The following is an 18,779-nucleotide window of genomic DNA, read 5'->3' on the forward strand; positions in this document are numbered from 1 at the left end:
ATATTTTATTTAGAATTTGCCACCAAACTGTTTGGTTTGTTTTTGCTTTTTTTTTTTTTTACTTGACTTTCTGCCCAGGAGTAGAAGCGATGTGAATGTGGAATTGCCTGTGTTGGTCCCTGGTTGTTTTCCTGTTCGTGAGATCTCGATAGCCTTACATCCGTTCCAAAGGGGTTATGCAAAACGCTGGTGGGGGGAATTGCAAACCTTTGTGTGGTGGGCCGGGCACAGCGTGGTGACTTTCCTATGGCTGAAGCCTCTGGGCTCCCTCTAGCTTTCTCCTTTCAGTAGAGACTGCCAGACATCTTAATTCAAGAAGGCTTCCTTTGAGCTGGGAGCGGCTATCTTTCCTAAGTGTAAGATTTGACACTGTAAATTCTTAAATAAAATATTTTGCGCTCTGGAGCACTTTCACATTTCGCTCCTCCCTGTGGTTCTTGCTTCAGTCCTCCAGTCGCAAGGGGGCGCTGCAGCGCCGCGCGGCGGGGCGGGGCGGGCGCCGGCGTTGCTAAGGCCGAGCGGCGGGGCCTGCCGTTCCGCCGGGCCTCGGGCAGCGGCTCCGGCGGGGAGCGGGGCGGCAGCGGGCCCGCCTGGCGGCGCCGGGGCCCGGGCATCGCTCGGCCGTGAAGTGCAGACAGCGAGAGGATTCCTCCGAGCGGCGGCGAACCCGGCGAGGGAGCGCGGCCGCGTTCTGTCAGCGGTGAGCGGGATGGGCCGTGCGGGCCGCGCTGCGTGTGGGGCGGGGCGGGGCGGGCGGTGCTGCGCTCCTCAGGAGCCGCGCCTGAAGGGCTGCCCGTGCGGTTTGCAAACGCGTCGCTGCGGATCCACCGCTTCCCGAAGGGGGCTCGCCTCGAACCCGGCGCTGCGTCTCTAAAAGCGGGGGGATGCCGTCTGAGTTTCAGCAGCGGCTCCTGGGGTCGGTGCGGGAGGAACGGCGGCTGTGAGCGCCCTGCTGGCTGATGGATCCCTGCTGATTGATGGATCCCTGCTGATGAGAGGCCGCTGGAAATTTCCTGGCCCTTGGCGCTGTCTGGAGGCTGAGCGCCGTGACTCACCGCAGAGCTTTACGAGAACGCTACGAGAACTGGCAGGGATGGATGGGCAGCTTTCACTTGCCGTCGTGCTGCCGGTGCACGCAGCTCTTTTCTTAAGGAAATACGTTTGAAGTGATGCTGAACATGCAGGAAAGGGCACTGCCTTTTGGGAGGGCAGGACAGCGTCCTGCTCTTGTGACAGTGAGAATAACGTTGGTGCAAGGTCACGTTAAGGTTTGAATTGTTCTGTAACGTGGGCCTGCAAGGAGCTTGGCTTCCTGACTGAGTCCGGAGTTTGCAGCTGAGGAAGTTCTCATTCCTACGTGTTTCTTTTGGGAAAATTCATGTGTTTTATCTCTTGAAATTTTGCAGACAATGCAGCTGTCCGCACGTACACCTTCCCTTTGTTCTCAACCAAAGACTGAACTGTCTTCAGGCTCCACGAACCTCTTTCTGGCTTGGTTAAAGCTCTGTTAGCCCACGGTGTAAGCAAGGGAAAGAAAGCTATGCTGTGAGGAACTGCGTGTGTGGAGCAGCCCATAGCTGTAACCCAGGAGGAGAATGAGTTCTCTCAATGGATTTTCGCAGCACTCAGGGACGTGCATTACACAGAGGGCAGAAGGTGGAGCAGTGCAGGACCTGCAAGCTAAAAAAGCGGGCAAAGCAGCAAAGAAGGAGGCCAGCAACAACGGCGCTCTGACCTTTGAATCTCCTCCACGTGTGGATGCCTTGTTGAACGAAACCTTAAAGCTTCTACCGGATGAACTCAAAGCTAACGTAAAAATTAAATCAATTACCCCAAGGCCTCCGAGGAAACCCCGGCTGGAGCGTGCTGCATCCTTGGATGAGAAGAACTGGAAGAGGTGGAGGAGGTTTAGAACTAGCCAGGAAAGTCTGACCGATCCCAACGAGACGAGTTCGTCCAATGGTTCTCTGCAGGAAGCAGCCCTCACCTCTCCCATCAGGGGTAGAGGAACCACCTGTTGTGAGCCGAGCTCCTTGCACAGTTCACCAGATGCCTCAGAAGAAAGTCCCGTGGGGAAAAGCAAAGGAAGCACTTCTGACCTGGGGAAACGAGCCTCCGAGATCTCCAGTGCCTTTGGTGGGCTTCTGCGTGGGAAAGCATTTGCAGGCAGCAAACCCCGGCTGTCCCAAATAATGCCAGCTCGACCTCTGCCACCCATGGAGCTCAACGTGGCCTCCCATACGCTGAGGACAGCTAATAAGATTGACCCAGATTTAATGGATTATCGACATTATTCTCAGAACAAGTTTGGGAGGGTGAGCAACAGCTTGAGTGACACCAGGCTGCATGGCAACGGGATAGTCTACGATAATTGCTCCACAGACTCCATGAAATCTACGTTCAGCCTGCTCACTCCCATTCGTTCCAAGGATGTCCGAAGCAGGTACGTCCCCCAGCTTCTGGTGGCAAAATCTGCTGTGTGTGGTAGGTGCCAGTTCCCTTTTGGAATCCTGATAGTCAGAGGCAGAGAACTTCTAATTGGTTGGTAGATCAGTGGAGGTCTCTGTTGTTGACTTAAGGAGGAGACTGGAAACAGTTTGTAGGTGAAAATACTGGCACAAATGCTCTGTGTTCTGCTTTGGGTTGTGTGTCATTTTTCATAAGTAAAAGATTTACTCTCAGTTTTCTTGTAATATTTAAGTAAGCTGTTTTGAAAGCTAAGGAGCAGTAGCTGTGCATGCTGACAGTTGGGAATTTTTCTCCTCTGCCTCAGATTTTGCAGGATTCTTTTGAGGAATAATCTCGGGTCTCAGTACAGCACTTTCTCCTACTGGGGCCCTGACCTCTTACTCAAGTTGATTGTCTTCATAATTAGTTAAGCTTAGATTATTGATTGAGGAGGGACTGATTTTGCTTGTGAAGGTGTGGAATCCTCACTCTGCAATGACCTCCCAGCACACACCATAAAGACTGATGTGGCACAGCTTGGGAAGTGTGCTGAAAGGCAGAGGACATCAAGTACTCAGCTAAAAATGGTGTGCTGTAGGTACACAGTGCTCTGCAGGACCTCGGGGGATAAATCTGATCAATGATCCAAGGAGTGGGTGGCAGTAATGAAAGGGAAAGTAATTCTGCTTTAATTGTTTTGTGTTTCCCTGCACGTCTATTACTTCTTATCTTTGGGCTTCTAAAAACTGCAGACGTTCTGGTAAACTCTAAGGTAGCAGAATAGTGTATAAAGATATTGCTTTCTTGAGCTGAAATTTTATTCTTTATTAACTCAAGGTTTGAGCATTACAAATCTCCAGTCATGATGCTGTTTTCTTAGATACTCTTTTCAACTTCCATTCACAGAAGTTATTTGGAAGGCAGCCTTCTGGCAAGTGGTGCCTTACTGGGAGCAGAAGAACTCAGCAGATATTTCCCTGATCGGAATATTGGAATTTTTGTGGCCACCTGGAACATGCAAGGCCAGAAGGTATGTGCACATAATTCTCCAGAATGCTTTTGGCAGCAGTAGAATTACCCCGTATTTATTATAGGGGGCGGGGTGATAGTTTCTTCTTCTCATGACCACGTTCCTAATCAATCTGAGTTCATTGTCTTTGCCAAATGGCAAGGCCCTGTCATGCATATTCAGCTTAGAGATGAAGTCTCAGTACTGGAGTTACTCACGTACTTGGTATGGAAACAGCAAGAAGCTTCCTAACACTTCTCTGGCTTCTTGTGGCAGCTCCTTGATTCTCTGTTGCTGGTAGGGTCATGTGAAGAGGACTGATTGTTCAGTACTTAGAGAATATCCCTAAAGAATATCATCTCCTACCTACATCTTTACTTAGTATAGGAATTTACAGTGGATTCAAATAGGTGATTGAGAAGCTATGCTTGGAAGAACACAATCAACCCTTGCAGCGTTGTAATAGCCTGTGAGCTTGGTGAAAAAATACGTCCTGGGAAATTAGAAATGTCACATTATCAGCCCATGTAGCTGCAGTAACCAACCTGTGGAGTGCTGATTACTGCTGGAGTGACAGCACTTGAAATCTACCTTTGGGAAGGAGTATTCTTAGTAGTATCCTATTTTAGAAGCACTAGTTGTTTGTAAAACTTGTAGTTTTGTTTGCACTTCTCCTTTTGTAGTAAATCTTTTCATAATTTATTTTTTTAATAACAGGAACTTCCAGAGAATCTGGATGACTTCTTGTTGCCAACAGATCCTGACTATGCCCAGGACATGTATGTCATTGGGGTTCAAGAAGGCTGTCCAGACAGGTAGCAAAAACAATGTAATGAACCATCCTTTTTTCTTGTTAACTGGTTGCTTTGTTTTTAATTAGTCTGGAAATAATCATATTCTTCTTCACAAACCACCTTGTAATATCTGTGAATTCTATTGCATGAACACCATGGGAAATGGGTGCTAGAGGAAAATGTCACAAAAATCTATAAAAACAGAATGTGGCCCATTCCCAGGGCAGCTAACAGAACTCCTGTTCATTAAGAGTGTTATCTGAGCCAGTTGTAGCCAAGCTCACTGACTGTTAGTGTTAGCAATCTTGTGCTCATCAGTACTACATTGTTCCAAAATTTACTGTGTAAGACTGACTAGGAGATCAGAGCCTCATGTCAGTCCCTGCTTTTTCTTTCTTTCTTTCTTTTTTTTTTTTTAGACTATTCTTTCAGTGAGAATTGTATTTCCTTGGATTTGAGAGCTCTAAGTCACCAACATGCAGAACCTGCTCCATGGTCATGATTTAGACTGAGCTGCCTTTGTTGCAGTATTGCTTTGGCAGCAGTTTTGTTTACACTTAGTTGCCTTTCTTCATTAGAGGGATAGCTCTGTTTTTCACAGTGCTGATTTTCTTTCCTGGTTATTGTCTCTTGTACTGTCTTTGTGATCCAGCTGTTGTTCTCTCCTGCAGAAGAGAGTGGGAAATCCGCCTCCAAGAGACACTGGGCCCCCATTACGTCATGCTGTACTCTGCTGCACACGGAGTGCTCTACATGTCAGTCTTCATTCGAAGGGACCTGATCTGGTTCTGCTCAGGTGTGTGGTCCAGTATGAGCTGGAGAATGGGGAGGTGAAAGGACTGCTGCTACCAGGTGTCTTGTCCTTTTCTCCAGGGCTGTTCCTCTCCTCCCTTTCATAGTCATTGTCTCTGGAGCTTTTTTCTAACAGCAGCTTCTCTTTCTCCTTCCAGAAGTGGAATATGCCACAGTGACAACTCGAATCGTATCTCAGATCAAAACCAAGGGAGCTCTGGGAATCTGCTTCACGTTTTTTGGGACCTCCTTTCTCTTCATTACCTCCCATTTCACATGTGAGACACCTACTGTTTTGTTAGAAGTGCCCTGATTGAGGAAAGAGAGGGTTGATTTACAAAAGAAAGAAGGCTGCAGGGGAGCACAAGAGCAGGACAGACTGAAGTCAAAGCTCAGCACTGCTGAGCTGATAAGGGGAGGGAGGGAAATATGTGTGGTAGCAACTTGAAAAGCAACTGTTTAGAAAACAAAAATGAGCTCTGTGCATTTGTTTCCCTTTTTCCACTCTTTCTGCCATTATTTATAAGTCTTTGTGCTCCCTGGGGCAGTGTTCCTTTTTACAGGAATGTCTGATTCCCATTGAAAGCTCTTGTTACCATAAAAAAAAGGAGCTGAATGAAAATGATGCATCCTTACCAGTAGTGGGATTTCTGTATTTCAGCTGGGGACAGTAAGGTGAATGAGAGGAAGCTGGACTACAATAAAACCATTCAAGCACTTACCCTTCCTAAGGTCGTTCCAGACACAAACCCGTATCGATCCAGTTCTGGTAAGTGTGAGACATTCTTCTGTATGGGCCCATATGAGCAGGGGTCGTGCAGAACCAAGGGGAGCACACAAAGGAAGAGAGCATGGGATGTTTTTTTTTTTAAATTAGTTGATATAAAAAGGAGCTGCGTGTTTTCCTCTGTGAGGATAGCTCTTATTCATACAATTTTCTTTTTTTTTTTTAGTTGAATCGTAATTTGGGGGATATTTGAGAGAAAAGGTTGAAATGGAAGAGCCATTTCTGCCAAACTGTGCATCATACAGTTCTCATTTCTAAAGAATGAAGGGAGTTTCAGTGAGCATGTATCTACATCAAATACTTTATTTTTCCTCCAAACTCAAGAAAGAGAAGTCTGGGATTTTTGTCTGCTCTCAGGACTTTTTGGAATGTTTCCTTTTATACTGATGCCTCTGCCTTGAATCTGCAGGTGATGTCACAACTCGGTTTGATGAAGTTTTCTGGTTTGGTGACTTCAACTTCCGACTAAATAAGGACCGTGAAACTGTGGATTCCATCTTGAACCAGAATCCAGAAACAGGCGTCTCCAAACTCCTGGCATATGACCAGCTTACCAGTGAAATGGGTAGAGGTAAGTAACAGCTGTCCTTTTCCCCAGCCTGCAGAAACAAAGGTTTCTACATACAAAAATGATTACTCTCTATTTTATAAAGATATCCACTGCTTTTTCTTGTTAAGATCACTAGAAAGGGAACTCAGCAGTTGTTGAATCTAGTGGGAGTCTGTTAAAGAGAATTCTGCATTTTGCTATGTACATCATATAATGTGCCAAGCTATTTATTGATCTGTTTCATCTGACTCCTCTGTAAAATGGCCATAATTCTCTCACAGCACCAAGGGCAGTTAGGTTGAACAGGCAACATGCACAAAGCATTGTGAGCTTCCAATGGAAGGGGAAGCACATACACCAAGTGTTGTTTGTTTAAATAGGCACAGACTAGCTATTCATCATCATTTCACCATATAAGAACCTGAACTTCCTACATTTCCAGAGCCTAGTCTTCCATAGTCATGTATGTACGTGCTTGCTGTTCCTACCTAGCATTTGTTCAGTGGTGTTGAATAAGTGCAGAATGCGTGCCAGGGTGATGGAAGGAGTTTGTTGTTTGTTGTTTATGTTGTTCTTCCCCTCCCATACAGGGTCTATTTTCAAAGGATTCCAAGAGGCTGACATTCACTTCCGTCCTTCCTACAAGTTTGACATAGGAAAGGACAGCTATGACACCACTTCCAAACAGAGGACTCCTTCCTACACGGTAAGAGAGGATTTCAGAGCAGCAGTCTTGGAAGGGCTGCTTAGGCATTTTCCTCTCTCCAAAGGGGATTCCCACCTACATTAAAAAGCTGCCTTGAATATGCTTCCTCCTATAGTAGGTCGGCATGAGATACAGCCGCGCTGAAATTTGTCAAGGACAGCAGGGCATGTGGAACTCAGAAGAAAGGATTGTTGAATGTGGAAGAGTTTGTCACAGACTGCCAGTCTTACTTTTTCCTGCCTCACATCATGTTACAGTGCATTATCCTCTGTAATCAGAACTGGACACAAAAGTGCTGTTGGGATCAGACACATTCTGACTGCATCCCTGTCCAAGAATTTCTCTAAGTAGAGTCTAGTAAATGAACTGGTGCTTCTCTCCAGCACAGATATGCCAAGGGAGTTACTGTGAGTTTCCTCTCTGTCTCCCAGGATCGAGTAGTGTTCCGCAGTCGGTACAGAGATGACATCCAAGCTGTTAAATACTCATCTTGTCCTGTGATCAAAACTTCAGACCACCGTCCTGTGTTTGCATTGTTCCGTGTGAAAGTGAGGCCTGGCAGGGACAAGTAAGTACCTTTGGTGCTGTTCTGTGTAACTGTACATGTCTGCAGTGATCCTGAGGATGTGCTGCTCCCTTTCAGCAAATGTTGCATCGGGAGAGTCCCTGAAATAAGGGTGAATTCCCTGCAGTTCCCTGTGTTTGTTTTTTACCCAATATTTTTTTACCAGTGGTCAGAGCAGTAATGGTGCTTAAGCCTTGCAGCTGACATCAGAAATCCTGGCTGCCAGGTCTCTTAATCCTCCTGAGGGAGATTAATGGAGTCTATTGCAGCTGGCTGAGTCTGTATTCTACCTGAGAATGCAGCTCTCTGGTTTGCCTGTAAGCATGGGCACATTTCATCTTCTGTTTCTCTTTCCCTTTTTCGGGGTTGGTGCTCTTTGCGCTCCCAGTGGTGGCTGCATTCCAACATAGCTTTATGTCAGTGGAGAATTTTAGATTCTCCAAATTTCTTAATATTCCAGTCAGCTGCTGTGCTACTGTAACTCCTCAGAAAATGCAGCTAAGTCACTGAAATTTAGTGTGCTGCTTTCTTGTAAATAGCCTGCTGAGGGAGTTTGGAACCCAGGTGTCTAGAAAAGGGTGATTTCTTGGAGCACTTGATCAATTAGAATTGGGATTTGGATGGGGAGGGGGTTAAAAAAAAAAGTTAAAAAAAAATCTGGCCCTTTGTTTTATGAATTATTTGTAAATGTTGGGCAAACAAGAATGCATTTGTGCCCTAATCTAATGGCTTGTTTTTATATTGCAGTATTCCACTTGCTGCAGGGCAGTTTGACAGAGAACTCTACTTAATTGGAATAAAGAGACGGATTACAAGGGAACTTCAGAATCGACGACAGCAAAAGGACCAAAAATCCAGCAGCATATGTAGCATTTCCTGAGCTAAGAACTCTGCAGCACTTGTGTTAGAGGTGCCTGGACAAAAGGATTTCAAGCCACCGCAATATCTGCAGGGAATTGTCTGCTAAGCACCTCTGGCAGTTGCTGGGGCCTGTGAAGAATGTCTTAAACCTCATCCTGGATTCATTTGCATGAGGTAATCCATACAGCTGAAATGCTTTTGCTGAAGAAAAAAGAGTTGGTTATTTAGGGCATCCATTCCAACAGACGCAATATTTTTGACCATACTGTCTTTGGGAAGACCAGATGCAGTCTGTCTCTTCTAAGATGACTCCATACAGGGTCCACATCTCTTGGAATTGGCATGGCTGGGGGCAAGGGACCTAAAGAAAACCTGCAGGAGGGTGAAAATGTTGGTTTGTCTGTCTGTTTGATTTGATCAGGTTACCCCTTGTATGTTGTGGGTTTGTTTTTTTTTTCCTTACCTGTAGCCAAACGTGCAGTATTCTGTAAAATGCGGAATGGGGACCACTTAGGGAACTTAGGCAGTTTTATCTATGGATGCTTACTCCTGAGTTGGGCTTCTTTGGACCTCTGCAGCAGGATCTGTATGAGTGTACTATTGTACCTTCAAGGTGCATGAACAATGCCTTTCAATAATTATTCTGTAGGCCTTTTTGTTAGTGGGGAGGTGTGTCAATCTCTCACACCATACGTTTGTCTGTTGGGATTGCTGGAAGCAATCCCTATTTTAAATCACTCCCCCCCTCTGCAGCAAGACGCTCAAGTTGAAAACAATAGTTCTAAATGCAGCTGCTGTGTAATGTTCCACCAAAGGATTGAGTTAAAAAGTACTGAGGAAGTAAGCAGGGAAACTGCAGCAAGTCAGATCAGTGCTGTTCTGTTACCTCTGGTGACAGTTAAATTCCCTTTGTTTTTATTTTCCCAATTCAGTGAACTGTGAATAACTTGCTGTTTTTGATGTGGTGTTCCCCTAAAGCTAAACACACATATGAACTGGTATGGCACTGGTAAAAGATTAAGTACAGTAGTATTTATAGACACAGATTGGCTGGGTTATTAATCACCTCAGTATGTAACACCATGCAAACAATTTGGAAGTGCTGCTAACTATGCAACCTGTCCAAGACAGGGCTTCTGTTCTGCGGTACAAACATCTATGGCACTGAGCTGTCTGTAGCCACCAGGTATTTGGATTTCCTTTCTTTTTAAAGGAATAAAAATAAATTAATATGGTACCTTAAATGAGAGCCAGTCTTATTGCAGGGCTGTCAGAACTGTAGCCGTGTGACTGTGATGCCTGCTAACCTTTTGGGTGACCTTAGCCATTCTTCTTCAGCTAGAAAAGCGAGACAGGCTCCTTTGGTATTATTTGCACTGAACAAATAAAGGGCATTTCACCTGCCAATTCAGGAAAGGTAGTGCTTAACTGCTCGATTTCAGAACTCTTGCTTCAGTCATTTAGAGATATCTTTATTATCTTTAAAAACATGCACAGCAATCGAGTGACTTCCATACTGTGAGTTCTGTAAGAAGCAATGTAACATGTTTTGTTCCAGTTATGTAAGGTATGGTGATAAAGCTGATCATAGCTGCCTCGCAGTATTCTGCTCCCCATTTGATTGTTCCTTACAACACACAACTCTACTTTTAAGCCCATATAGCAAGGGATTATTCAAACCAAGGTGCTTTCTCTTCTCTTCTGGGTCCCCATCTCTTCCCTATGTTAAACATTTGCCATTTTTTTTCTTTCTGGAACACGATGGCAGTCCCATGTCTGTCACTTTCAGTATCATGAGCTTTCTAAACATTATCATTTCATTGAACTTAACTGCTTCCTGAGCTCCACACCAGTGTAAGACTGACAGATTTGCCTTCTTTCTGCCAGGCCTTAAATTAATCTGACACTTTGAAGAAAGGTAGGGTACAAGTTTAAGGTGCAACTCCTTCAAATACTGGTTTGGGAGTAAGAAAAACTTTTATTCTTTAGCATAATTCACTTTCAAATGAAAATCTACTTTCCCTTGGGTTCCAGCATAATTATTAAGTTATTCCCAGACATATGAATTCTAAGAGTATTACAGATGGTAAATTACAGCAGTAAGATAATCCACGATGCTTGGAACAGAACCTGGATTTCAGATGCTGTTTGCATGGGTAATAACCAATATTTTCCTAAGTCATTTTGACCAAATACTTGTTCACCATGGTAATAGCTGTAATATTCTCTGGAGAGAGAATATTAAAATATTCTCTTGAGCAACATTTTCAGCAGTCTTTCTGTACCCATCCAGGTCTCACAGGATGTCTCACTGGAGTACAGCATGTCAAACTGAACTGTAATCTAAAACAAATTCTTTAAAACAAGTGTGGTGAGCACCCTTGTGAGGGAAAGCAATTAATTAGAGGAACACACCTCTAATTATTAGCCTGAAGCCTTCTGTTATTTAATTCCATCTGGCCTGCTGCCAGGTGCCTGCCCTGCAGGGGTGCTGTGTCTGCAGGGGCAGACAGGTCACTGCCTTCCTGAAGGCACACAGTGGGGCCTCTAATGTGACATCCACACTGCTGCTGCTGAAAAGGCTGCTCCTCCAATATGGCCTAGTGGTAACACACAGCAGTGACTTCTCATGTACGTGCTTTCAGTTGCAGTGATAGATATTTGGGGTTGCTAGTGCCAAGAGAAGGCTGCGTACAGCCATCTTCTCTTGAGGATCAGAGTAGTTCATCCTGAACCAGGGTGGGCCTGTAAATCCAACACAGTGAGTTCTTTGTAGCCCAATGTTATGCAGTTTTGCTCAGCTGTAATGTCACTCCGTGTTTGCACAGTATGCCTGGAAAGATCTGGGAGGGAGTGGAGCTGTAGCAGTATTATAAATGCACAAAAACAAAATGAAAGCAGCAGCAAGTCTCTCAGATATATTTAGGAAGTGCTGCTTTATCGAAAGAGCCGGTACAGCCGGGGGAGCCGACCATCCTTACTGGAAAGTGCTTCTTGGATGTGTTCATAGGTAGGCAGATCTGTCAAGTCACCCAGTGCAGCCACAGCTGGTTTCTTATGGAGCATCTTAGTGACCACTCTCTTGATGTCAGTGGATTTCACCTTACCTGCAATGAAAAAAAAAAAAAGGAAAAAAAAAGCCAGAGCTGTAACAGCCACATTCTGACTAGCACAAAACAGCTTTATTGTGGTACCAACTCAGACCCCATGATGCTCAGAAAACCAAATCATCACTAGCCATAGACCTTCTCTACCAGGATTCAGCTTTTGCCCTTCTTCTGGCAAACAATGCTAGCTTGCAAGCAACTGATAAGATCAGTTTGAAATCTGTATTTAATTCCTCATGCTAGAGCAATTCATCTATGCTATCAGAATATATATTTTAAGTTACCAGCCCCGGATTGTACCCACAAATCTATCCAGGAAAGAAAAACTGGTTTACTCACTGATCAGTGCACAAAGCTCGTGAGGTAGTTTCCTTGTGTTTGTTGCCAGCACTTGTCTTCCCACGTCTTCAAAGATAACTGGTCTAGACTCAAGGTTCATCATAAGCATAGACTTGAGTTGTGTTTTTGCTCTCTCAAGTTCTACCTGTAAATGAGCAGCAAATACAAACATCTTCTAAAATAACTGGCCACTGCTCTCTAATACAAGCTACCAACATTCTCTGGAAAACACGAGTGGTTGGATTAATGCCATATTCCAGCCCAAAAGGCCTTTCTTTTGATCTAAAAAGATTGTTGTGAAGAGCTGTGGAGCACTTCAGAGTTGTGCAAGATCTTCCTCTTTTGTGAACGTGCTGCTAAAATGAAGACATTCTTTTATGGAAATACATGAAATACTTCACCCCAGCAAGGCCAATACAGTGCAATACTTCAGCTCAAAGACCATCCCCATAGTCTGCAAGATAGGCTGCTGACCTCTCCTATCGCTCCTGCCATTAGAATGAATTCTCTTGTGATGATTTCCACCATCTCTCGGACCTAAGAAAAACAGATATTTAAAAGAAAATTACAACAGTGATTAATATTCTGTTAGGATAGCATAACGTGCTCAACATCTAGTTTAATTTCAGAAAAATGCTCTGTTGGATTCCAATAGCTTTGCAATATTGCAAGTTTATAGATATCTGCTACCACTACATTATCATCAAGTACAAAAATCTAATTCATATCACTGTTTGGTAATAAGTGATGCAATGACTGTTTCAGGACACCTGTCTTTGAATACAGGACTGTATACCTGCTTGGGATCTGCACTGGCATGTATACACAGGAGACCTGTGTCCTCGTAACTGTGGTGGTAAGAAGTTGCATTATACATCCAGTGGTGCCTGTGAGTACACAAACAGAATGTTAAAGTTTAGAAAATAGAATATAAATATCAAATTATAAAAACATGGACAGTGATTCCCCTCCAGCTCATTTTCAGGCTTATCAGTAGTACCAGAAGGAACTGTCAGGGCCTGCATCTGACAGTTTTTCCTTCTTGCTCTCTGAATCCTTGAGACTAAAAAGAAAACAATGGAATAGTACTACTGGTACCTGCAGTCAATTCTTTTCATATTTCCTGGATTGGGCTAATGGAAGAAGAAAGGATTCTGGCTCACTTCTGACCTTTCACCCTTTCAAAATACTCACTAACAAACAAATCAGTCTCACATATTTCCAGCAGAATAAGCTGATGTAAAACCTAGGAGTGCTGTCTTTCACAGGACAAGGCCTTCCATGACAGCCTGCTTTAGAAGACTGTTTCTGCTATCCATTAAGCAAACACAAACAAACCTGTTGAGCACATTGAGATACAGTCTGGTGAACATGCCCTTGCCAGGCCCTCCAGCTGAAAAAGAGCCACCACCTCCCATCATCATATTTAATACTGCAAAGGGAATGAAGTCTTCCTCCTGAAATTCAGGAAGAAATTTGGTCACTTAACAGCAGAGACCCAGCAGAGCTCTCAAGGATCAGGGATGAGTAACGAGAAAAAGAATTCAAAACATGGCACAAGAGGAAGGTGAAGATCAGTGCCTTTATCAAATGGTGAGTGAAAAAGCTGCTTCTACATACAGATTCCAGCAGCAGCACCAGTGCCAATGTTCACATGTTGAGACATAGTAGCTTGAGGTTCTGCAAGTACAGGGCAACCAATACACAGTATCTTAGGTTGATACTTACTAAAAATGAGCAGCTTTCTAACCCAATCATAATGTGGGTAAGCTCTGGGATTGGAGTAGGGCCCAGGCTCACATCTGACATGTCTTTTTCGACCTGTGTGAAAAGCAGACAAACTATTAGGATCGATTTTCACATCTGTTTTATCCAGCTTGCAAAATTCCTATTAACCAACTCATCAACCAGATAATGGCTGCCACGGCTGGTTTGGGATCGTATTCAAATCAGCAACTCTAACAGAAAGGAAAAAGCCATTCCACCTTCCTTTTACCTTGACAATGCCGCCCGTGTACTGAGCCACAGACCTGTCCACCTCCTTGGTCTGTGCACTACCCCACACTGGCTCCACTCCAAGCAGATATTTCTTTGCACACTCCACCAACTGCTCGTGCTCAATTCCCACCCCTGCCAGCACCATCCTGTCCGGCGTGTAGTAATTGCTCAGGTATGAGTGCAGGACTTTCTGATCAATTTTGTCAGTGTTTTCCACTGGGCAGAACCTCTTCAGTCCAACAGTATTTTCTCTGTAGGCTGCCTAAAAGGAAACAGATACACCGAAGTAGCAAATATTAGTTCACTGCCTCTATCTACACCTTTTGTTTGAAACTTAGGACAGACTGAGCACTATTTCAGTAACGTTAGGATAAATCAACATCTCAGCAAAGGTAATGTATGGTCACTACTAAACTACTAACTCAGTTTAAAATCTTTCCTGTATAAATGTAGAGCTACAAAATGCAGAGGCAGTAAAATTCTCCCTCATCTGAGTAACACAAAAATCTGTTTTCAAAAGTCTAAAATTAACCCTGAACTCAGGGGAAACTGAGGAAGAGGATGCAGCACGTCTCACACAGGGTGCTGCACACAGGACAGACTTCTCAGTGTTTTACCGCATGGATCATTTCTGTGAGGAGAGGCTCTGGATCAGGTCTCATGTTCAAGTCCTCGAGCTCAAACCGTACAGCCATTCGAGTCATCTCAATTTCTTCATCTATAATAAGAGAGAAAGCCAGAGATAACAACTGCCAGGCAAGATACTCATTTGCTGCACGAGAACTCTTAAACTTCATGATTTAATGGAGAATTCTGAAGTCGTGCTTTGGGATTCCTGTTCTGAGGCAGATATTATGTTCCCAAACCTGATAACCTGGGCTGCAGGGCTACATCTGCCAGCAAGTTGACCACTGTGTCCAAGCCTTTGGCATCAGCAGAAACAGCATACATGATGGTGTCCCTGCAAGGCAAGCAGAGGGGTGCTGCATGCAAATCACATTCACTCAGTAACGGTGCTTTAGGGCATTTAGCAGCAGCTAAAGATGCTTGCCCACAACTCAATAAATGCTTTGAAAAGGCAACACTACAGGCTTTTATTATCCCACCAGTTCACTTTTGGGATTTCATAGCAGATGCCACAAGCAGGATTCTGCTGCTCAGAAGAATAATGCAACTTTTACTCTCACAGTGACAGTGACTGTCAGTCACCTCAACGAGAACAGAGGAAATCCCTCGTACCTTGAAGCCTGGCAGTCACAGATGCCTCCATGCTTTTCTAAGGTGAGAAGAATTTCATCTTTGCTGCTGAACTGCGCTGTGGACTAAGAATGAAGATCATCAGTGTCACAAAGCAGCAGAGTGACAACAATTTATAACCCCTCCCTGCAACTCACAACCGGCATCTCCTGCTGCAGCACTGCAGCCTCCCTTCTAAGTTCTTTAAGTCAAACCGTTTGCTAAATCCTAAATCCAGAGATGTGAGCACCGCAGGCTTTAGAGAGCGCCAGGATCCATTCGTACAGACCGAACCACGCCGCCGCCGCTCTGCCCAGCCCTGCACACAGAGCAGACCCCGCGCCACTTACAGAGAACGCCAGCTTCTCCAGGAAGTGCGCGATGCCGCTCAGGTACTTCGCTTCGTGCCGCGATCCGGAGTTGACGAGGACTGGCGGCAGAAAGCACGAGGTGAGCGCGCTGCCGGCCCCGCCAAAGGCTCGGCGCCCCGCCCGCTCCCGACACTCACGGCCCACGGTGCAGAACTGCCCGAATTTCTTCTGGGAGGCGACGCGCAGCCCGTTCTCCAGCACCGTCACCCGCGTCTCGAAGCGCTCCCGGCCCTCGGCCGCCGCGAACACGGCTTTGGGCACGCCGGGCAGCGGGCACGTCAGCGACACGTTGGGGTAGGAGCCGCCTCCGCTGTAGCTCCGGGCGGCCGCCAGCCCGCACCTACGAGACAGCCACAGCCGCCGTTGGGGGAGGGGCCGCCGTTACCGAGAATAACGAGCTCCTCCCCAACCCCGAGGCTCACCGCCGGGCCGGGCCCCACGCTCCGCGCCGCAGCCACGCCACGGCGGCCGCCATCTTGCCGCGCTCCGGAACCTCGCTTCCGGCCGGCGCCGGGTCACGTGAGAGCCGCGCGGCGTGCGGGCGGGGAAGGGGCGCGTCGGGCTGCCCGGATTGGCCGGAGCGCCGCGGGGGGGCGGGGCGAGGAGCGCCGAGCGATGGCGGCGGCGGAGCCTCCCGCGGCCGAGCCCAACCCGTTCTCCTTCCGCGAGTTCGTGCGGAGCAAAGCCCGCAGCGCCGAGGAGCCCGGCCTCCTCGGCCCCCGCCCCGCTTCCCCTCCTCAGGCGGGTCTGCCCGGCCCCTTCCTCGGCTCCCTGCCGCTGCCCGGCCCGGCGCCTCCCGCTGAGGTGGAGGAGGACGGGGATGAGGCGGGGTGGAGCGGCTGTTACCGGCCTGCGGCTGCCGAGCGGGAGCACCGCGCCGTGAGCCGCTGCGAGGGCGGCGGGGCGGGCGCTGCTCCGAGAGAGCGCTGCTACGAGGAGGTGAGTGGGGACGGACGGACAAACGGACGGGGAACCGCTGCGATGGGATGCGCGGTGTGGGAGGGAAAGGCTGCCCCAAAAACGGGGCGTTGAAGAAAGCTGCCGGGCACCGGCGGTAATCCCGCTCTCTCGTGTCTCCCCGTCCCGCCCTCGGGGTGTTCGCGGGGCCGTTAAGCCGCTCTCTCGTCCCTAAGAAGGATTTCTTTCTTTTCTCTTTTAGCTGAAAGCAGAGAACGCCGCGCTGAGGAGGAGGATCCGGGAGCTGCAGGAGATCTCTGGAACTCAGGCAGACGTGTGAGTGAGGCACAGCGTGGGGAAAGGGGAGGAGGAAATGCATTGTCTGTCTCAGCGTGCTCCCTAGAAACAGAGAAAAGCTTTGTAGAAGAGAAGTGAGCTCTGTTCTGTTTGTTAAAAAGCTTTACCACAGAAACACCAAGGTTGGAAAAGACCTACGAGATCATCAGTCCAACCATCCACCCATCACCAATAGCTCTCACCTAACCACGTCCCTCAGCACAACGTCCAAACGTTCCTTGACCACCTCCAGGGTCAGTGACTCCACCACCTCCCTGTGCAGCCCATCCCAGTGCCTGACCACTCTTTCAGAGAAGGATCTGATCTGATTTATCAGATCTGTTTTTCTTATTGGTAAACGCATGGGGAGGTAAAGTCTTGTGAGTGCATTTAGGCTTCACACAGATTAAGTTGTGAAAGTAGTGGGTAAGATTCCACAGGAGGCAATCTCTCTCCTTTAAAGCAAGAAGAGCATTTTAATTTTGGTGGGTGATTTAATGTCTTGATGTTGGGAGACATTAAATTCCTGAGGTTGAACAACTGACTGATCCATGGTAGTGATTTCTCATTGCTGTGCTGCTCCTCGCCATGAGGCAGCTGCTGCTCCCGTGGTGATGGGGTGACTGTTTCAGAATGCTCCAGATTGACTCTGAACAGACACGTTTTCTGTACAGTTGTGCTGTGTTCAGCTGTTTCCATTGGTGCTCGTGGATGATGAATGCAAAAATCCTTTGAGCTGCAGCCTACAAAGGCAGTTCTGTGTGATGCCTTAATTTTTTGTTATTATGTGAAAGAATAGAGTTTCTCAATTCTTCCTCTAGAATTTTCTTGTGGTTAATTTGCTGAGTACTATTTTCTGCCTTATTTTAAGGCTGAGAAAGCTTGAAAGAAAGCTCGAGGAAAACAAGATTAAAGAAGAGAAGGAAGCTCAGGACTTGGAAGCAATGGTGCAACACGTGGAACAGAATCTCCAGCTGATGACTGTAAGTGCTGCCATCCCCATCTCATACAGCATTCGGAGAAAAGGTGCTACAACACAAACCAAATCACTTCCAGTGATAGCACCGAGCCTTCCAACATCTCACACTCATCCTTCATTCTTTCAGAAACGGGCTGTTAAGGCAGAAAACAACGCTACAAAACTGAAACAGGAAAATGCATTACTTCAGGTATAAAGCAGTGATATTCTTAAGGCCTCCCACTGCCTGCTGCACCTCACTGAGTGCTGTGAGTTCTGTGTTATATTTTAGTTATCAAGGGGTTTGTTTCCCTTCCAAGGTTCAGCTGAAGAATTACAAGCTGGAGAATGAAGCTCTGAGGTCGGGGCAGTCAGCAAGCCTGGCTGTGGTGAGACAAAACGCAGACACAGCCTTACAGAACCTCCTGACTGTTATCACAAACTCTCGATCTTCAATAAAGTAAGTTGTTTCCAAACGCTCTGCTGGCACTACCTCAGGTGATAGCAGCAAAAGTATAAACATCCCCGCTAGGGGGACTGGAAGTTGGGTTCTTTATTATGCATTGCAGGTCAGTCCCTGTTCTCACTTAGTCGCAATGTGTTTTCTTCCAGAAAACAGCACCTGTGTGCTTTATCCTCTCCAGCCTGACGCTGTGTTTCTCTCACCCAGGCAGCTGGTCTCTGGAGCAGAATCACTGCAGCTCGTCGCCGATCTCCTTAAATCCATAGACAGAATTTCTGAGGTGTCTGAAGATGGACAGTGAAACCAAGCAGGGACTCCCGGGCAGAGCTCAGCGCAGAGCTCCTTGCCGAGCGCCGTGAGTGCTGCTGCAGGAGCAGCTCCTCCATCCCTGCGGGTGGCTGAGGTTGGAGCCGGCACAGGGCGGGACCGACCCACAAAGGGCAACGCTCAGCCAACAGCGAGCGGGATCACGGCGCCCTGCTGCTCCGGAGTGCGCTGACAGGGCTGGCGGGAACGCCCAGCCTCACCCGGGAGCGGGCTGCCGCGCTGCTCGGTGCGCCGC

At 46.9% G+C, this 18,779-nt stretch overlaps 3 protein-coding genes across 4 annotated transcripts; 2 read left to right on the plus strand and 1 right to left on the minus strand.

Annotated features, from left to right (window-relative positions):
- The first annotated feature begins 529 nt into the window (after positions 1–529).
- Positions 530–12,808, plus strand: INPP5E (inositol polyphosphate-5-phosphatase E). Of its 2 annotated transcripts, XR_004168111.2 has the most exons (12): positions 530–700; positions 1,407–2,443; positions 3,355–3,478; positions 4,175–4,272; positions 4,923–5,047; positions 5,202–5,321; positions 5,705–5,812; positions 6,240–6,401; positions 6,971–7,086; positions 7,518–7,654; positions 8,399–8,686; positions 12,724–12,808. XR_004168111.2 is itself a non-coding variant. In XM_031601855.2 (11 exons), exons 2-11 carry the CDS (start codon positions 1,596–1,598, stop codon positions 8,529–8,531), a joined length of 1,971 nt encoding a protein of 656 aa, XP_031457715.1. In that variant the 5' UTR covers positions 530–700; positions 1,407–1,595; the 3' UTR covers positions 8,532–9,867. The 2 variants fall into 2 exon arrangements, 1 of the variants encoding a protein (XP_031457715.1); XM_031601855.2 differs by lacking the exon at positions 12,724–12,808 and having other exon boundaries at positions 8,399–9,867.
- PMPCA (peptidase, mitochondrial processing subunit alpha) lies at positions 11,432–16,086 on the minus strand. The gene is made up of 13 exons (XM_031601856.2): positions 15,986–16,086; positions 15,701–15,903; positions 15,543–15,622; positions 15,196–15,278; positions 14,823–14,917; positions 14,574–14,674; positions 13,955–14,218; positions 13,687–13,779; positions 13,297–13,415; positions 12,755–12,845; positions 12,433–12,495; positions 11,959–12,103; positions 11,432–11,619 (listed from the first exon to the last, which is right to left on the minus strand). The coding sequence occupies exons 1-13, from the start codon at positions 16,036–16,038 to the stop codon at positions 11,450–11,452; spliced, it is 1,560 nt and encodes a 519-aa protein (XP_031457716.2). The 5' UTR covers positions 16,039–16,086; the 3' UTR covers positions 11,432–11,449.
- On the plus strand, positions 16,083–18,551 carry ENTR1 (endosome associated trafficking regulator 1). Its single transcript, XM_031601857.2, has 6 exons — positions 16,083–16,502; positions 16,723–16,796; positions 17,668–17,779; positions 17,903–17,965; positions 18,075–18,214; positions 18,425–18,551. Exons 1-6 carry the CDS (start codon positions 16,179–16,181, stop codon positions 18,516–18,518), a joined length of 807 nt encoding a protein of 268 aa, XP_031457717.2. The 5' UTR covers positions 16,083–16,178; the 3' UTR covers positions 18,519–18,551.
- The last annotated feature ends 228 nt before the right edge of the window (positions 18,552–18,779 follow it).

The sequence above is a fragment of the Phasianus colchicus genome, chromosome 19 (genome assembly GCF_987193195.1).
Source record: "Phasianus colchicus chromosome 19, bPhaCol1.hap1.1, whole genome shotgun sequence".
Classification (NCBI taxonomy): domain Eukaryota; kingdom Metazoa; phylum Chordata; class Aves; order Galliformes; family Phasianidae; genus Phasianus; species Phasianus colchicus.